The sequence below is a fragment of the Alosa sapidissima genome, chromosome 18 (genome assembly GCF_018492685.1).
Source record: "Alosa sapidissima isolate fAloSap1 chromosome 18, fAloSap1.pri, whole genome shotgun sequence".
Classification (NCBI taxonomy): domain Eukaryota; kingdom Metazoa; phylum Chordata; class Actinopteri; order Clupeiformes; family Clupeidae; genus Alosa; species Alosa sapidissima.
Window position 1 is genome coordinate 29,564,656 of NC_055974.1, and position 17,500 is coordinate 29,582,155.

General features: G+C 47.3%; 2 protein-coding genes and 1 long non-coding RNA gene across 52 annotated transcripts in view; 2 read left to right on the forward strand and 1 right to left on the reverse strand.

Moving 5' to 3' along the window:
- The window catches only part of LOC121689831 (C-type mannose receptor 2-like), a 4,809-nt gene extending 2,309 nt beyond the window's left edge, over positions 1–2,500 (forward strand). Inside the window, exon 4 of the mRNA XM_042070066.1 lies at positions 2,101–2,500. Coding sequence (XP_041926000.1) covers positions 2,101–2,114 — 14 coding nt within the window. The 3' untranslated portion in view covers positions 2,115–2,500. The remainder of the gene's footprint in view (positions 1–2,100) is intronic.
- The window catches only part of LOC121689800 (protein NLRC5-like), a 187,196-nt gene that overhangs the window by 129,896 nt on the left and 39,800 nt on the right, over positions 1–17,500 (reverse strand). For 32 of the 50 annotated variants that reach the window (XM_042069923.1, XM_042069964.1, XM_042069961.1 and 29 more), the window contains 8 exons: positions 17,074–17,247; positions 16,571–16,744; positions 15,878–16,051; positions 15,368–15,541; positions 14,651–14,824; positions 13,901–14,074; positions 13,133–13,306; positions 12,144–12,317 (listed from right to left, as the gene is read on the reverse strand). The exons of 5 other annotated variants lie outside the window; for them this stretch is intronic. In XM_042069923.1, coding sequence (XP_041925857.1) covers positions 12,144–12,317; positions 13,133–13,306; positions 13,901–14,074; positions 14,651–14,824; positions 15,368–15,541; positions 15,878–16,051; positions 16,571–16,744; positions 17,074–17,247 — 1,392 coding nt within the window. The remainder of the gene's footprint in view (positions 1–12,143; positions 12,318–13,132; positions 13,307–13,900; positions 14,075–14,650; positions 14,825–15,367; positions 15,542–15,877; positions 16,052–16,570; positions 16,745–17,073; positions 17,248–17,500) is intronic. 13 more of the 50 variants (XM_042069959.1, XM_042069949.1, XM_042069968.1 and 10 more) reach the window with 9 other exon arrangements.
- LOC121689852 lies at positions 15,968–17,179 on the forward strand. The gene is made up of 4 exons (XR_006024889.1): positions 15,968–16,063; positions 16,585–16,756; positions 16,921–16,981; positions 17,088–17,179. It is a non-coding gene; the product is annotated as an uncharacterized LOC121689852 (long non-coding RNA).

Consider the following 17,500-nt stretch of genomic DNA (forward strand, 5'->3'; position numbering starts at 1 on the left):
ATGCTCAGCTTGCCTTTAAGAGCACAACTCCTTACATTTGTAAGGCTTTTGTTTTTAAGTCAGCAAGTTCCATGGCCATGTCACATCCATAACGTTTTATAAGAAAAGTTTATGCTACACATACAGTGTTGATGCGACAATGTCCATAGTGTCTGTGCAAAGCTGATTTATATAAATGTAAAGTGTGGTGAACAAATTGTGCCCCTTTCTTACTTTTAAAACCTTTAATGGTGCGTTATAGATGTGACGTTATGGATGTTACATAATGTGACTTTACAAGACTGGAGACTTTATTTTAATAAACGTCTGTTCTGGTGGCATGTCAGTTTCAACGCATTTCACCTTAGTGTTTACAATTGACATTTCAAAGATTATTAGGTTGATCAAAACCACAGGGAGGCCTTGCCTAAGCATTAGCAAAACAAACATAATATTAAAATACCTCCAGTGATAAGCCTAGCCATAGCCTATTTTCAAGTGGCCTAATAAAAATCTGAAAATCTGAGCGATTATCTTCCCGTAACTGTCATACTGTTGTTGTACAGTAACTGGATTATCGTGTTAGCTGGTGAAGATGGCTGACTTTGCAGCTGGAGTTAACATAGCAACCTCCTTCTGTTGCAGATCTGTTCAGCCTGCCGCTCACGTCTGCTTAACACAGTTTAATTTTAAATGTGACGCGATATGCCAGCATTTGAAGTGTCAGGTCCTCTGTAGCTAATATCCACAGAGTAACATGAGTAACGGCAGCAATAAACTAGATGTACCGCATAGCGGTACAAAATATGACCGCCTCTCCTGCACATTCTCTTCACAAAAATAAACCACGCTTGTCAATTTGTCTCCATCTCCTACTCCTGCAACTCATGTGCATGTAAATGAGTGTGTGCATATGTGAGTTTGCTTTTGTTTATAAGAGTGTGTGTGTGTGTGTGTGTGTGTGTGTGTGTGTGTCTGTGTGTGTGCATGTGCGTATGCGTGCCTGTGTGTATTGTGTGTTTGCATGCGCACATGCATATGTGTGCCTGTGTGTGTGTGTTTATGTGTGTGCATTTGTGTGGGTGGGTGTTTGTGCATGTGTGTGTGCTTGCCTGTCTGTATGTGTTTATGTGTGTGTGTGCTTGCCTGTCTGTATGTGTGCGACTGTGTGTGTGTGTGTGTGTGTGTGTGTGTGCACGCACGTGTGCGTGCATGTACTTTATGTGTGCAAATCACAAATGAGTGGGTATGGGCTAGGTTGATGCGGGCTCTTGAGACTAACATACCATACATTTTGTCATTTTGGGTGCAACGGTTCAGGTAGGGCTAGTCATTTAACCTAGTGCGGTGGGGGAGTGGCCACCAAATTTCATGTTCCCTGGTGTTTCAGTAACCCAGGAATCACTGACCAAAATTGATGACGGTAAAAGAAAAAAATTAATTAATTTTTTATATTTTAAATGACTTGTTGTCCTGATTCTTCCTGTGGATCTTAGTGGGCACTGAGGAAGCAATAATTTCATCGCTAGTTTTTCATGATTACTATTTCAATTGTTTCATATCAAAATTCACTAATGTGTTTTATGTAGTTTGTCGAGGACTGGTTCAGACACGTCACATCCATAACGTGAAACCGTCACATCCATAACGCCAGTTTTTCCTACATAATACATTAGGAAAATGACGCATAGTTTCAAAAACACTTTTTGTGTTCATTCAAGTCTCCTTCATGCTACATATATCATAGTTTCGGCAGTTTCCTTTAAAATTCACAGAGTTTGTAGAAAACCTGTAATCTCTCACAAAAGTGTGTCTATTTCATGTCACATCCATAACGCTGATAAAATGTCTTGTATTCTTAGGATGAAAATGATTATATGAAATTTGAGGATTTCTCAGTATTCAGAGGACAGAGGTTACATTAAAAGTTATGCAAATTAATTCACTGATACTAATGTTGCCCCCACTCTAAGGCATTTTGTTTACCAATATGAGTCCAATTGTCACATCCATAACGCTGGAACTGCCCAGTTACATTGTGTAGCTTTAACTTCAGTCTAATTGTGTGTGTGTGTGTGTGTGTGTGCGTGTGCGTGTGTGTGTGTTCACGTCCTCTTACAGAGCAGTGTGGCTGAATCCTCCTCAGTCCAGAGCAGCCTTGGAGAAACTTCTCAGGGTCCTCCAGCTCCCATTCATGTTCACCACTCATTTAATCATACGCAACTACACAACTACTCTCACATTCACTACATATGTTACTATTACCATCATACACCACTCATTTAATCATACGCAACTACACAACTACTCTCACATTCACTACATATGTTACTATTACCATCATACACCACTCATTTAATCATACACAACTACACAACTACTCTCACACTCACTACATATATTACTATTACCATCATACACCACTCATTTAATCATACACAACTACACAACTACACAACTACTCTCACACTCACTACATATGTTACTATTACCATCATACACCACTCATTTAATCATACACAACTACACAACTACTCTCACACTCACTACATATGTTACTGTTACATTATATTTACTCTTCCAGTGTGATAATAAGTCAATAAATTGATATAGTTTAATACTGTAATTTTAATGTGTTGTGTTTGTTAGCAATTATATCATGTTTTGACAGGACAAAAGTACAGTTTGTCAACTTTTAAAGTGTAATTCTGTGCTGAATGTTAGCTGTTCCTGACATGGCTATTTCTGATTAGTATGATTTCTGATATGTAGAATCTACAGATGGGCTACTATGCTACTATATAATACTATGCTACTATATAATAAAAATGAATTTGATCAGCATGATGGTTGGTCTATTTTCTTGTGCATGCTGTGTTTATAACAACCAAGGGTCTATTTGTGGATGATAACAGGTGTACATTTTCATTTGGGACCCAATGAAACATTTTGGGATAAAACTGTATCCCAAACTGTAAAAAAGTATTTTTTCATAGTCAGAGCCATACATCATTTGAGAAACAGGAACACAGTTGAACTAAAGGAACATGGTTAAGTCACAGGAACACAGTTGAACTAAAGGAACATGGTTAAGTCACAGGGACACAGTTGAACTAAACAAGACAATAATATAAATGCATAACACGATTGCATATAATTACACAGAGGCTCCCTGAGCAGTGAGGGTGAGTCACAGACAGTACACCCTCTAGCGCCACCAGCTGGTGGAAGTAGAAACTGCAGAGGCTCTCCCTGAAGTAGAGAGAGCACAGATTCCACCCATCAAAGTGTCCCCACTGACAGAAGTCCCCACGCAGAATCTGCTGCACTACAAATGGCTCAAGAGCAGCTCCAGCAGGTCCACTGAGAGAAGGCTCAGGACAATAATTATGAAGTGGATTATGTAATTCCACATACCAGTACAAAGATTAAGTTAACATGCATCTACTGCAGCCTGACCATGCCACTTTACATGTTATATTTCGTGATTGTATAGCACCTTGAGGAGGCTGCGGTCCTTCAATGTGTGCAGCAAGCTCCTCAGGATGTTCTATCAGTCTGTTGTGGCCAGCGCCCTCTTCTATGCAGTAATGTGCTGGGGAGGAAGCACAAAGAAGAAGGATTCTGGGCGAATTGACAGGCTGGTAAGGAAGGCTGGCTCTGTAGTGGGAGCTGAACTGGAGTGCATCACTTCAATATCTGACAAAAGGACCCTAAACAAACTGATCAACATCTTGGACAATGAATGTCATCCACTCTACAGCACAATCAAAAACCAAAAGAGCTTGATCAGCTGGAGACTTCGCTCACTGCCATGCACAACTGAAAGGCTGAGGAAGTCATTTGTTCCTAGGGCCATTGAACTGTACAATGCCTCACTAAAGGGAAGAGGAGAGATAGACTTCTCTGCTTAGTCTGTCTGCCTCTCCACCCTCTCCATGTCCATGTTTTTTTGAGTACTGACTGCCCACTACTGCTTACTACTGTTTTACTACTGTTCTACTATTGTACACAGCCTAATGTTTTCTCTACTGTTTTACTGCTACACTGTTTTTTTCATGCTATATTAGCACACATGATCAATGGCTGCGGTAAGGCTTCTGATACAATACTGAATGAATGAATGGCTATAACCCTATTACCTCAACCTGTCTTTGCACTGAAATAGTTTTTTATTTTACCTTGTCTACATTACGCTTTACTCCCCTATTTGTCTATATTATTTATGCTGGTCTCTAGACCTTACTCTTGCACTGTTGGACTACTTTTTGCACCTTCACCATGACACTCACTCACTCTCTTGAGCACCTTGCCAGGCACACATAACTAAGGACTATGGCTGGACTACTGTTTGCACATTGGACTTTCTTAATTTAACTTATATAGTGTATTTAGTCTTTGGCTGGACTACTGTTTGCACCTTCACCATGACACTCACTCCCTTTAGCACATCACCAGTCCTGGCCCTGTCACTACAAGCGTCTTATGCTTGATCACCCTCAAACACATTGGACTTTCTTAATTTATATAATAATAAAGTTCCCTTGGCTTTTGGAAATAAAATAGCCGCACATCATCACATACCCTAGAGATTAGCATTGTTCTGCCTCCCAGGCAGTTTTGAAGTTTGGGTGTTTTAGCGCCCCCTGTTTGGTATTGTGGTCAAATGTGGTAATGCAGCAGGAAGTTAAGATTTAGGGAAAAAGCAAACAGGAGGTAGTTTTAACACATGTTCCAGCCAGTTAATAAAGAGGTCAGCAGATCATGGAGCGGTCTTCTCATCCGTCACCATCTGTTTGTTTTGAGCCATAGAAAGCATCGGGCAAGCAAGGGGCCAGTCGATCACGGTGGAGAGCCACAACTCTCCGACGCTTAATCAGTCTCACACGATAGACCACATCAGACAGCTTCTCTAAGACATCGCACGGTCCGACACACTGGCTAATGAGTTTCGGGGAAATGCCTTTCTTTCTCTCCGGGCAGTACACCCAAACTTTATCGCCGGGCTGGAACTCCTGGCCGCGACAGCGCGTATCATAAGCACGCTTTTGACGTATATCAGCTTCACTCATGGCCTGCCTGGCCAACTCGGTCTCTCGCGTAGCTGCTTGTAGTATTCCAGCCCTGGCTTACCTCCAATCTCCGCTTCCGGAGGCGAACCGAACACAAAGTCCACTGGCGTGCGTAGCTCTCGCCCGAACATCAGAGCTGCCGGTGTGCATTTCGTTGACTCTTGCACCGCTGTGCGATATGCCCAGAGCACCAGGGGCAAGTGTAAGTCCCAGTCCTTTTGTCGGCGGTCGGCCAATATGGCCAGCTGCACTGCTAGAGTCCGATTAAACCGCTCCACCAGCCCGTCGCTTTGTGGATGCAGAGGTGTCGTTCTCGTTTTCCGGATGCCCATGCGCTGGCAAACCTCAGCAAACACCTCTGCCTCGAAATTCCGCCCTTGGTCGCTGTGGAGCTCTTCCGGTGCCATCTCAGTGACCAGTCTGTCCGCTGTCGTGTGGGCGCTCTGATCTGGCACCGCATACGCCTCCGGCCACTTAGTGAAATAGTCCATGGCCACGAGCACGCAGCGATTTTCTCTGTGACTGGCAGTGGGCCCATGACATCGACGGCTACCCGCTCCATGGGAGCCCCGACTGCGTATTGCTACAGCGGAGCGTGCGAGCATCGCGTGGGGCCCTTCTTCACTGTGCAGGCGTCACAGCAGTGAACATGCAGTTCAACGTCCAGCCTGCATCCCGGCCAATAGAAGTGGCCTCTCAGCCGACGAAGAGTCTGCAATGCTGAAAAGAGCCGCCCCCACTGCCCCATGCACATGTTCCAGCACACAGGCTCGTAATCCAACAGGAACCAGCAACTGGAAAATGTCAGATTGCCTATCGGGAGCTCGCCAGTGTCTATACAACAGTCCTTGACGTGCTACTATTCCCGGCCACTGTGAATAAATCGCTTTGGTCTCTGGATCGAGTGCTGATACGTCAGTCCATGGCGGTCGCTGACCGCCTTCCGGATCTCCTCCCTCGACATCACGTCCACCGGCGACTGCGCGTCCGTGGCCCCAGCTGCCGCTCTGCAGTGCTGCGTTGTGGCGTTGGGCTGCGGTGCATTGTCTCCGGTCTCTCGATCACTGTAGCTGATAGCGGAAGGCGGCGAGACGACCTTGGGGTGCTGTTGGCGAGCGTTCACTCTCGCTGGCGTGAAGCTGGCGAGCATTGGCTCACTCAATGGCGTGCTGTTGGTGAGCGTTGACCCTCTCGTTGGCGCGACGCTGGCTAGCGTTGAAAACAGCGACTCTCTCTCTCTCTGCCAGCGGTGATGCAGCCTGTAGCCGACGAGCGGGCTCCGGTTGAGCCGCGGCCAGGCTCCTCTCCTCCCTCCGGTGGCAGTGCTGGCACTGGTCTGCTGCACACGGACGCCTGGACTTGGCGTTGCGTTGCCGTGAAGGCGACCCGCCCGGTGTCGAATCTCCATGTCGTAGTCCTGGAGCGCCTTCAACCAGCGAGCCAGCTGGCCCTCTGGTTCTTTGAAGTTCAGCAGCCAGGTGAGCGACGCGTGGTCCGTTCTCAGCAGGAACCGTTTGCCGTAGAGGTAGGTTCGGAAATGGCGCACTGCCACCACCACAGCCAACAGTTCTCTGCGTGTCACGCAGTAATTCTTCTCCGCTCGGTCCAGTGAGCGGCTGAAGTATGCGACCACTTGCTCGCCCTGCTCGCCTGCTTGTGAGAGGATGGCGCCGACGCCCACATCGCTGGCGTCGGTGTCCAGGATAAACGGCAGTCGAGGGTCAGGGAAGGCGAGCACCGGGGCCTCGCATAGCGCCCTCCGCAGCCGCCGGAATGCCGCGTCGCACTCTCGTGTCCACTCGAAGAGCTGGCCTTTGTGTGTCAATCGATGCAGCGGGCTGGCGACTGTAGCAAAGTCCCGAATGAAGCACCGCTAATATGATGCCAGGCCCAGGAAGCTCCGCAGCTCAGCACCGTCGCGTGGAACAGGCCAACGTCTCACCGTCTCCACCTTAGCTGGGTCGGTGGCCACTCCGGCAGCCCCCACGACATGGCCCAGGAACCCGGTTTGCCTCCGGAACAGGTGGCACTTTTTCGAGCCCAGCACCTCGTATGACGTCGAACACCTTCTCCAGATTTCCTATGGCACCGGTGAAGTCTGTTGCATGACACAGGATGTCGTCCAGGTAATCCACGCAGCATGTTCGTGGAATGCCCGCCAGGACACGCTCCATCAGCCGCTCAAAGTTCGCTGGCCCGTTGCATAGGCCGAACGGAAGTACCCGGAACTGCCACAGCCCTTGCCCGATGGTAAACGCTGTCTTCGGCCGAGCTTCCGGGGCTAACTCAATCTGCCAGTAGCCACTGCGTAAGTCCAGCGAGCTAAACCAGCAGGAGCGGGCAATGCTGTCCAGCGCATCGTCAATGCGGGGGAGCGGGTAGGAGTCTTTCCGGGTTACCTGGTTGAGGCGTCTGTAGTCAACACAGAACCGCCACGAGCTGTCCTTCTTCCGGACGAGTACAGCCGGCGCAGCCCAGGGACTACTGCTTGGCTCTATCACTCCTGCCGCGGCCATTTCCTTGATCTTTTCTTCAGCTGCTTGTCGTTTACGGTAAGCGATGAGGCTGAAGTCGCATGGGCCGGGCATTTCCGGTGTCGATATCGTGTTGGACCAGGCTCGTTCGGGTGCAGTCCTCATCTCTTGCGGTGAAGATGTCGGTGTACGCTGCTAGTAGTCTCCGCACCTGGCTACCCTGTGCTTCACTCAGCCCCTCACAGCTACGAGTGCAGAGTTCATTTACGGCTTGCTTTGTCTCTACAGAGGGCCGCGCTCTCTGAGCGGAGAATGGTGTTTGCTCAACCCGCTCTCTTGGCTCCTCCCGCGTGAGCTGAGCAGTGGCGGCCTCAGCGAGCGGACCTGGATGAGACCTGTTGTTTTCACGGGCTTGAGTTTCGCGGGCTTGTGTGGGGAGGGGCGGAGTCTGGGATGACGAGTACTCTTTGCGAGTTCGCTTCCTGTGGACTTGTGTGGAGTGAGTCGGAGAGTTCTTCGTCGCGCCAGCTCTCCGCACTTCGTGCTGTTTTCCCCGCCGTGTGCAACACTACGCTGCTCGTCCCCAAGTGTAGTGTGAACCAGGAAATGTCCACCACAGCCCCCCATTTCTCTAGCACGTCCAGGCCGAGAATGCAATCATCCTGAATGCTAGCCAACCAAAGCCGGCGGTTCGCCGTCTCACCGTTGATGCACACGCACACCACTTTTTGTCCATACAGTTCCGCTCGCTCTCCGGTAACTGTGGTGATGCGTGTTTTTGTCTTTTCCCAGCCGGCCGGGTAAGAGACTGGGGCGCACAAGCGAGATGGTGGAGCCAGTATCGATCAAGGCGCGAGTCCCGTCTAGCGTGCAGTCCACATACAGTCCTCTGGTTTGGCCGAGCCGGCCCAGCCGTATGCAATCCATAGCCCCTCCCGCCGTGCCACCTTCTTCTAGTAACTGGGGTGCGAGCGTGAGGGGTGCCGGGGCTGGGCAGTACCACGCGATGTGTCCCGGCTCGTCACACCGGTGGTATCCGTCTCCGCTGGCCAGCCTCTTCCACTCGCGTGGGCGGCGTTGTGGTGGCTGTGCCGTGGTCTGCCGCGTCACCTCCAGTTCCTCCCCGTCTTCCTCCATCGATGTCTGGCGTACGCAATGCCTCGACTCTGTTGTGCGGAAGATGTTTTCCACCCGTTTGGCTTCCGCGAGGGCCACGGACAGCGAGCTGGGGGCGCTCAGGCGAAGGTGTTCTTTTAGCCGCTCTGGGTGGATGCCTCACACAAACGCTTCCAGTGCCATCTCTTCATGTAGACTCTGGCTGTACGTTGGGTAGCCCCGCCGGGCATACAGCTGCAGGTCAGCCGCGAACTTGCCCAGTCTCTCGTCCTTGTGCCGCCGTCTGGAAGCTAGTTGTTCTCTGGCGTCGCTGATGAAGATTCTCTGGCCGAATCGTCGTTGCAGAGCTGCTTCGATTGCGGTCCAGCTTACTTGCTCCGCCGGTGGCAGGTCTTCTAATACTTGTAGCGCTTCCCCCTCCAGAGCCAACGCCACCTGTACGCCTGTTCTCTTCGCCAACCAGCCATTCAGCTCGGCTGCTAGCCGGACCTGTTCCAGGTATGTCACCAGCGGCCTTTCGCCATTGCAGTGGGGCAACTTTACGCTGGGCCGCCCTTCTACCGCCGCCGTCGCACCGGGGACCGGCCGGTTTCCATCGCTCCCGTGTGGAGCGGGTTCAAGTGGCAGGATGCTGCCATCAGCCCGGTTCGTTCCCTCCTGTGGCCGGGGGCGGGTCTCTTCCGTCACGGTCCCGCTGCAGGCTGGCTCCGTCTGCTGGGCCCAGCAGGTGGCCATGGGCGAGCGCGCTGTCGAAGAGCCGTCTTGGTAGGAAACTCATCATCGCCAGGGCATCAGTCGCAGCTTTCTCCTCCCGTCCAGTAGGGGTCGGCATCCCACTTCTGACACCAATGTAACAAACTGCACAGTTGTCTTAGAATGGCTTTTATTGGTTACGCACCAAAACACACAAACGCATAATGCCGGGCCAGACCTGGCCCTTATGCTCCAGCACTAAACATCTATGTGAGGCTGTATCTACAACACACAATAGTTAGACCCGGTTATGAACACTGTTATCAACTATAAACATAAACACGACAGTCAGGACGCACAACATTGGTAACTTGCATGGTTAACATTAACATTCAACATAACACATCAACCGAACAGCATTATGGGAGCACAGTCATGAACAGCTAGGCTCAGATCATTACATTATAATTCATGTAAGTTTGGCTCAATATTCATTCTTTAGTAATATATAAAATATATAAGAAATTCATTCGGCTTTATCTCTGTATTATTTCAGTTTTACACCTTGTCTGACAACAAAGAGTCTTCAGTAAACTTGGAGCTTGAGACGCTACATCCTGACTCTCGCGTTATCATTCAGGGAGTTTGGCTGGCTGTCTAATTTTGGTTATGCACACCATTAGGAGGGCAGTATACTTCAGTTAGTCTATTAGCTGGTTTGATTTGCATTGAGCTCAATATACATAAAAATAAAACCATGCCAATTAGAGTGTTGTGCATTAGATTGTGTGTGTGAGTTTGTGGGCTTGAGTTCATGTATGCGTGTGTGTGTGTGTGTGTGTGTGTGTGAGAGTGTGTGTGTAAGCAGCGGGTCCAGGATGGAGGGCATCACCCAGCCTCTGTCCCGTTGGTGGGCACCCTGCGCCCGCAGCGCCCAGATCACCGTGGGCAACCCCACACACAGCCCCGGGATCACCACCACCACCGTATTACTGATGCTCATGTGCTTGCTGCCATGGAGACAGTTCTCACTTTAGAACAGGGAGCCCATCTCCCACTTGTACAGAGCTGTGTGGCACAGCATCCTGGGAAGTGACATATTGTGCTGAAGTTTGGCCATATGAATACTTATTCTACAACTATTCTGCTGTTATTACATTACATTACATTTGGCTGACGCATTTTTAACCAAAGCGACTAACAACATGGTAACAGTTAAGTTTTAAAGCAATTCTCTCAACAATTTTAGGACAATTTAAAAACGGTAGAGTACAGTAAGAATAAGTGCATCAGTGAGTGCTGTTTTTAACAGTTGAGTCACAGTTCAAGACGGCTGGTAAGTGCTAGGATCAGCAAGACTTGTTGTAAGTGGTGCTATGAGAGGATATGTTCTCTAAAGAGCTGGGTCTTCAGAAGTTTTTTGAAAATGGAGAGGGATGTCCCTGCCCTTGTAGGAACTGGCAGTGTGTTCCACCAACGAGGAACAACAGATGAGAAAAGATTGGATTGTTAGCCTAACATTGTTAAGAGGCTATAAACACACTGTTTTGATACTTATCATATAGCAATAAGTTTAGATCAAGACATACTAGTTTGTTATGAAGGTAATACCAAGAATAAAGAGTCTACTAAAGAATACTCAATTGGTGAATACAGGCCTAATAAATGATTAATAATGCTTAACACATACCTTAAAGAATCACCATGTTTTATATTGAAAACATCCATTACACAATATTTCTTACAATTGTATTTACATAAGTCACTTTAAAACATATTACTTCAAATATGAATGTGCTGAAACATTTATCTCTGCACAGTGTGAAAACATGTTTCAGGTGGAACACAACAGGATGAATTCATTAGTCATATATTTGTAGATGTTTACAGTTTGGATGTTTCTTCAGTTCAGAGAGCAGCTGCTGTGCTGAGGGTCCAGACTGATTCCCCCCCAGATAGAGCTCTCTGAGGGCTGATGAGTTTGATCTCAGTGCTGATGCTAAAGCTCTGAAACCTTCATCTGTTGTACTGCAGTACTGCAGGCTGTAGGAGAAAGAAGGAAACACTTCATCAGATCAGCTGAAGGACACACAGACCAAAGAGGGCAGCAGTTATGACCTCATGTGTTCTGGACATGTTGGACATACAGTACACAACATTACACTGTGTGTATGGAGTGTGTACAGTATGGAGTGTGTAATGGAGTGTGTATGGAGTGTGTAATGGTTAGTTGAGTGTGTAAGTGAGTGACTGTGCCAGGCCTTGTCTGTAATGGTCTGCATGTGTCTCCCCAATTAGGACTGATGAGGTGGGCGGGGTCGCCTACTTCTGGTTCTGTTGCTTTGCGCCTTGCAGCTTGCTGTGCCGGCTACCACTGCTCTATTTACTTTAGATTTCCTTTGATGTAACACGCAACATGCATACGCTACATCTCCTACACCCAACACACTACTGAGAACTGATTACTTCCTGCTTATACATTAGTCTAGTGTTTGTTATCGTCTATTTTCGTTGTGGTTTATAAAATAAACCTTCGTTATTGTTAAAGCATTTCACGCCTCCGTTGCCCTAGGCCATGATAGTGACTAACTGAGGGAGTGTCAGTGGTGTGTGTGTGTGTGAGAGTGTGTGTATGTGAGTGTGTGTGTGTGTGAGAGTGTGTGTGTAAGTGTAGCGAAGGGAGAGAGCAGTGACCCCACCCGGTCTTGAACACAGGTCTCCAATCTAAACGTGCATGTGTGCGCGTGTGTGTGTGTGTGTGTGTCAAATCCACTGATATCAACTCAGTATTTGGTCTTGTGATACTCACTTTAGTTTCTCCAGTTTGAAGTTGGGATCCTCCAGAAGAGTAGAAAGATGCTTCACTCCTGAGTCTCCTGCTTTATTCCAACTCAGCTGCAGCTCTCTCATGTGTGAGGGGTTTGATCTCAGTGCTGATGCAAGAGCTCTGAAGCCTTCATCTCCAATACTGCAGCCTGACAGGCTGTAGAGAGAAGTAGGAGAAATACTTCATCTTCATTTCCTTTTGGACAATCAACATTACTGTCAAATGTACAATACTCTTTGAGTGTGTGTGTATGTGTGCACGCGCGTGTGTGTGTGTGTGTGTGTGTGTGTGTGTGTGTGTGGCGTGTGTGTATTTGTGTGTAAGTGAGTGACTAAATGAGTGTGTGTGAAAGGATGTATGTGTGTGTGTGTTTGTTTGAGTGAGTGAGTCAGTGGTGTTTGTGTGTGTGTTGTGTTTGTGTGAAAGTGAGTGACTAAATTAATGAGCGATTGAGTGAGTGAGTCAGTGGTGTGTGTGTGTGTTGTGTTTGTGTGTAAGTGAGTGACTAAATTAATGAGTGATTGAGTGAGTGAGTCAGTGGTTGGTGTGTGTGTGTTGTGTTTGTGTGTGTGTGTGTGTGTGTGTGTGTTGTGTTTGTGTGAAAGTGAGTGACTAAATTAATGAGCGATTGAGTGAGTGAGTCAGTGGTGTGTGTGTGTGTTGTGTTTGTGTGTAAGTGAGTGACTAAATTAATGAGTGATTGAGTGAGTGAGTCAGTGGTTGGTGTGTGTGTGTTGTGTTTGTGTGTGTGTGTGTGTGTGTGTGTGTGTGTGTGTGTGTGTGTGTGTGTGTGTGTGTGTGTGTGTGTGTTGTGTTTGTGTGTCAGTGTAGCGAAGGGAGAGAGCAGTGACCCCACCCGGTCTTGAACACAGGTTTCCAAACTAAAGGTGCCACTCGTGTGTGTGTGTGTGTGTGTGTGTGTGTGTCAAATTCACTGATATCAACTGAGTATCTGGTCTTGTGATACTCACTTTAGTGTCTCCAGTTTGAAGTTGGGATCCTCCAGAAGAGAAGAAAGATGCTTCACTCCTGAGTCTCCTGCTTTATTCCATCTCAGCTGCAGCTCTCTCATGTGTGAGGGGTTTGATCTCAGTGCTGATGCAAGAGCTCTGAAGCCTTCATCTCCAATACTGCAGTTATCCAGGCTGTAGAGAGAAGTAGGAGAAATACTTCATCTTCATTTCCTTTTGGACAATCAACATTACTGCCAAATGTACAATACTCTTTGAGTGTGTGTGTGTGTGTGTGTGTGTGTGTGTGTGTGTGTGTGTGTGTGTGTGTGTGTGTGTGTGTGTGTGTGTGTGTGTGTGTGTAAGTGAGTGACTAAATGAGTGTGTGTGAAAGGATGTATGTGTGTGTGTTTGTTTGAGTGTGAGTGAGTGAGTCAGTGGTGTTTGTGTGTGTGTTGTGTTTGTGTGAAAGTGAGTGACTAAATTAATGAGCGATTGAGTGAGTGAGTCAGTGGTGTGTGTGTGTGTGTGTTGTGTTTGTGTGTAAGTGAGTGACTAAATTAATGAGTGATTGAGTGAGTGAGTCAGTGGTGTGTGTGTGTGTGTGTGTGTGTGTGTGTGTGTGTGTGTGTGTTGTGTTTGTGTGTCAGTGTAGCGAAGGGAGAGAGCAGTGACCCCACCCGGTCTTGAACACAGGTTTCCAATCTAAAGGTGCCACTCGTGTATGTGTGTGTGTGTGTGTGTCAAATCCACTGATATCAACTGAGTATCTGGTCTTGTGATACTCACTTTAGTTTCTCCAGTTTACAGTTGGGATCCTCCAGAAGAGAAGAAAGATGCTTCACTCCTGAGTCTCCTGCTTTATTCCCACTCAGCTGCAGCTCTCTCATGTGTGAGGGGTTTGATCTCAGTGCTGATGCAAGAGCTCTGAAGCCTTCATCTCCAATACTGCAGCCTGACAGACTGTAGAGAGAAGTAGGAGAAATACTTCATCTTCATTTCCTTTTGGACAATCAACATTACTGCCAAATGTACAATACTCTTTGTGTGTGTGTGTATGTGTGTGTGTGTGTGTGTGTGTGTGTGTGTGTGTGTGTGTGTAAGTGAGTGACTAAATGAGTGTGTGTGAAAGGATGTATGTGTGTGTGTTTGTTTGAGTGTGAGTGAGTGAGTCAGTGGTGTTTGTGTGTGTGTTGTGTTTGTGTGAAAGTGAGTGACTAAATTAATGAGTGATTGAGTGAGTGAGTCAGTGGTGTGTGTGTGTGTGTGTGCGTGTGTGTTGTGTTTGTGTGTAAGTGAGTGACTAAATTAATGAGTGATTGAGTGAGTGAGTCAGTGGTGTGTGTGTGTGTGTGTGTGTGTGTGTGTTGTGTTTGTGTGTCAGTGTAGCGAAGGGAGAGAGCAGTGACCCCACCCGGTCTTGAACACAGGTTTCCAAACTAAAGGTGCCACTCGTGTGTGTGTGTGTGTGTGTGTGTGTGTGTGTGTGTGTGTCAAATCCACTGATATCAACTCAGTGTTTGGTCTTGTGATACTCACTTTAGTTTCTCCAGTTTGAAGTTGGGATCCTCCAGAAGAGAAGAAAGATGCTTCACTCCTGAGTCTCCTGCTTTATTCCCACTCAGCTGCAGCTCTCTCATGTGTGAGGGGTTTGATCTCAGTGCTGATGCAAGAGCTCTGAAGCCTTCATCTCCAATACTGCAGTTATCCAGGCTGTAGAGAGAAGTAGGAGAAATACTTCATCTTCATTTCCTTTTGGACAATCAACATTACTGCCAAATGTACAATACTCTTTGAGTGTGTGTGTGTATGTGTGCGCGTGCGCGCGCGTGTGTGTGTGTGTGTGTGTGTGTGTGTGGTGTGTGTGTATTTGTGTGTAAGTGAGTGACTAAATGAGTGTGTGTGAAAGGATGTATGTGTGTGTGTTTGTTTGAGTGTGAGTGAGTGAGTCAATGGTGTTTGTGTGTGTGTTGTGTTTGTGTGAAAGTGAGTGACTAAATTAATGAGCGATTGAGTGAGTGAGTCAGTGGTGTGTGTGTGTGTGTGTGTGTGTGTGTGTGTGTGTGTGTGTGTGTGTGTGTGTGTGTGTGTGTGTGTGTGTTGTGTTTGTGTGTCAGTGTAGCGAAGGGAGAGAGCAGTGACCCCACCCGGTCTTGAACACAGGTTTCCAAACTAAAGGTGCCACTCGTGTATGTGTGTGTGTGTGTGTGTCAAATCCACTGATATCAACTCAGTGTTTGGTCTTGTGATACTCACTTTAGTTTCTCCAGTTTACAGTTGGGATCCTCCAGAAGAGAAGAAAGATGCTTCACTCCTGAGTCTCCTGCTTTACTCCAACTCAGCTGCAGCTCTCTCATGTGTGAGGGGTTTGATCTCAGTGCTGATGCAAGAGCTCTGAAGCCTTCATCTCCAATACTGCAGTATGACAGACTGTAGAGAGAAGTAGGAGAAATACTTCATCTTCATTTCCTTTTGGACAATCAACATTACTGCCAAATGTACAATACTCTTTGAGTGTGTGTGTATGTGTGTGCGCGTGTGTGTGTGTGTGTGTGTGTGTGTGTGTGTGTGTGTGTGTGTGTGTGTGTGTGTTGTGTTGTGTTTGTGTGTCAGTGTAGCGAAGGGAGAGAGCAGTGACCCCACCCGGTCTTGAACACAGGTTTCCAAACTAAAGGTGCCACTCGTGTGTGTGTGTGTGTGTGTGTGTGTGTGTGTGTGTGTCAAATCCACTGATATCAACTGAGTATCTGGTCTTGTGATACTCACTCTAGTTTCTCCAGTTTACAGTTGGGATCCTCCAGAAGAGAAGAAAGATGCTTCACTCCTGAGTCTCCTGCTTTATTCTCACTCAGCTGCAGCTCTCTCATGTGTGAGGGGTTTGATCTCAGTGCTGATGCAAGAGCTCTGAAGCCTTCATCTCCAATACTGCAGTTATCCAGGCTGTAGAGAGAAGTAGGAGAAATACTTCATCTTCATTTCCTTTTGGACAATCAACATTACTGCCAAATGTACAATACTCTTTGAGTGTGTGTGTATGTGTGCGCGTGCGCGCGCGTGTGTGTGTGTGTGTGTGTGTGTGTGTGTGTGGTGTGTGTGTATTTGTGTGTAAGTGAGTGACTAAATGAGTGTGTGTGAAAGGATGTATGTGTGTGTGTTTGTTTGAGTGTGAGTGAGTGAGTCAATGGTGTTTGTGTGTGTGTTGTGTTTGTGTGAAAGTGAGTGACTAAATTAATGAGCGATTGAGTGAGTGAGTCAGTGGTGTGTGTGTGTGTGTGTGTGTGTGTGTGTGTGTGTGTGTGTGTGTGTTGTGTTTGTGTGTCAGTGTAGCGAAGGGAGAGAGCAGTGACCCCACCCGGTCTTGAACACAGGTTTCCAAACTAAAGGTGCCACTCGTGTATGTGTGTGTGTGTGTGTCAAATTCACTGATATCAACTCAGTATTTGGTCTTGTGATACTCACTGTAGTTTCTCCAGTTTACAGTTGGGATCCTCCAGAAGAGAAGAAAGATGCTTCACTCCTGAGTCTCCTGCTTTACTCCCACTCAGCTGCAGCTCTCTCATGTGTGAGGGGTTTGATCTCAGTGCTGATGCAAGAGCTCTGAAGCCTTCATCTCCAATACTGCAGTTATCCAGGCTGTAGAGAGAAGTAGGAGAAATACTTCATCTTCATTTCCTTTTGGACAATCAACATTACTGCCAAATGTACAATACTCTTTGAGTGTGTGTGTATGTGTGTGCGCGTGTGTGTGTGTGTGTGTGTGTGTGTGTGTGTGTGTGTGTGTGTGTGTGTGTGTTGTGTTTGTGTGTCAGTGTAGCGAAGGGAGAGAGCAGTGACCCCACCCGGTCTTGAACACAGGTTTCCAAACTAAAGGTGCCACTCGTGTGTGTGTGTGTGTGTGTGTGTGTGTGTGTGTGTGTCAAATCCACTGATATCAACTGAGTATCTGGTCTTGTGATACTCACTGCAGTTTCTCCAGTTTACAGTTGGGATCCTCCAGAAGAGAAGAAAGATGCTTCACTCCTGAGTCTCCTGCTTTATTCCCACTCAGCTGCAGCTCTCTCATGTGTGAGGGGTTTGATCTCAGTGCTGATGCAAGAGCTCTGAAGCCTTCATCTCCAATACTGCAGTGTGACAGACTGTAGAGAGAAGCAGGAGAAATAATTCATCTTCATTTCCTTTTGGGCAATCAACATTACTGTCAAATGTACAATACTCTTTGTGTGTGTGTGTGCGTGCGTGTGTGTGTGTGTGTGTGTGTGTGGCGTGTGTGTATTTGTATGTAAGTGAGTGACTAAATGAGTGTGTGTGAAAGGATGTATGTGTGTGTGTTTGTTTGAGTGTGAGTGAGTGAGTCAGTGGTGTGTGTGTGTGTGTGTTGTGTTTGTGTGT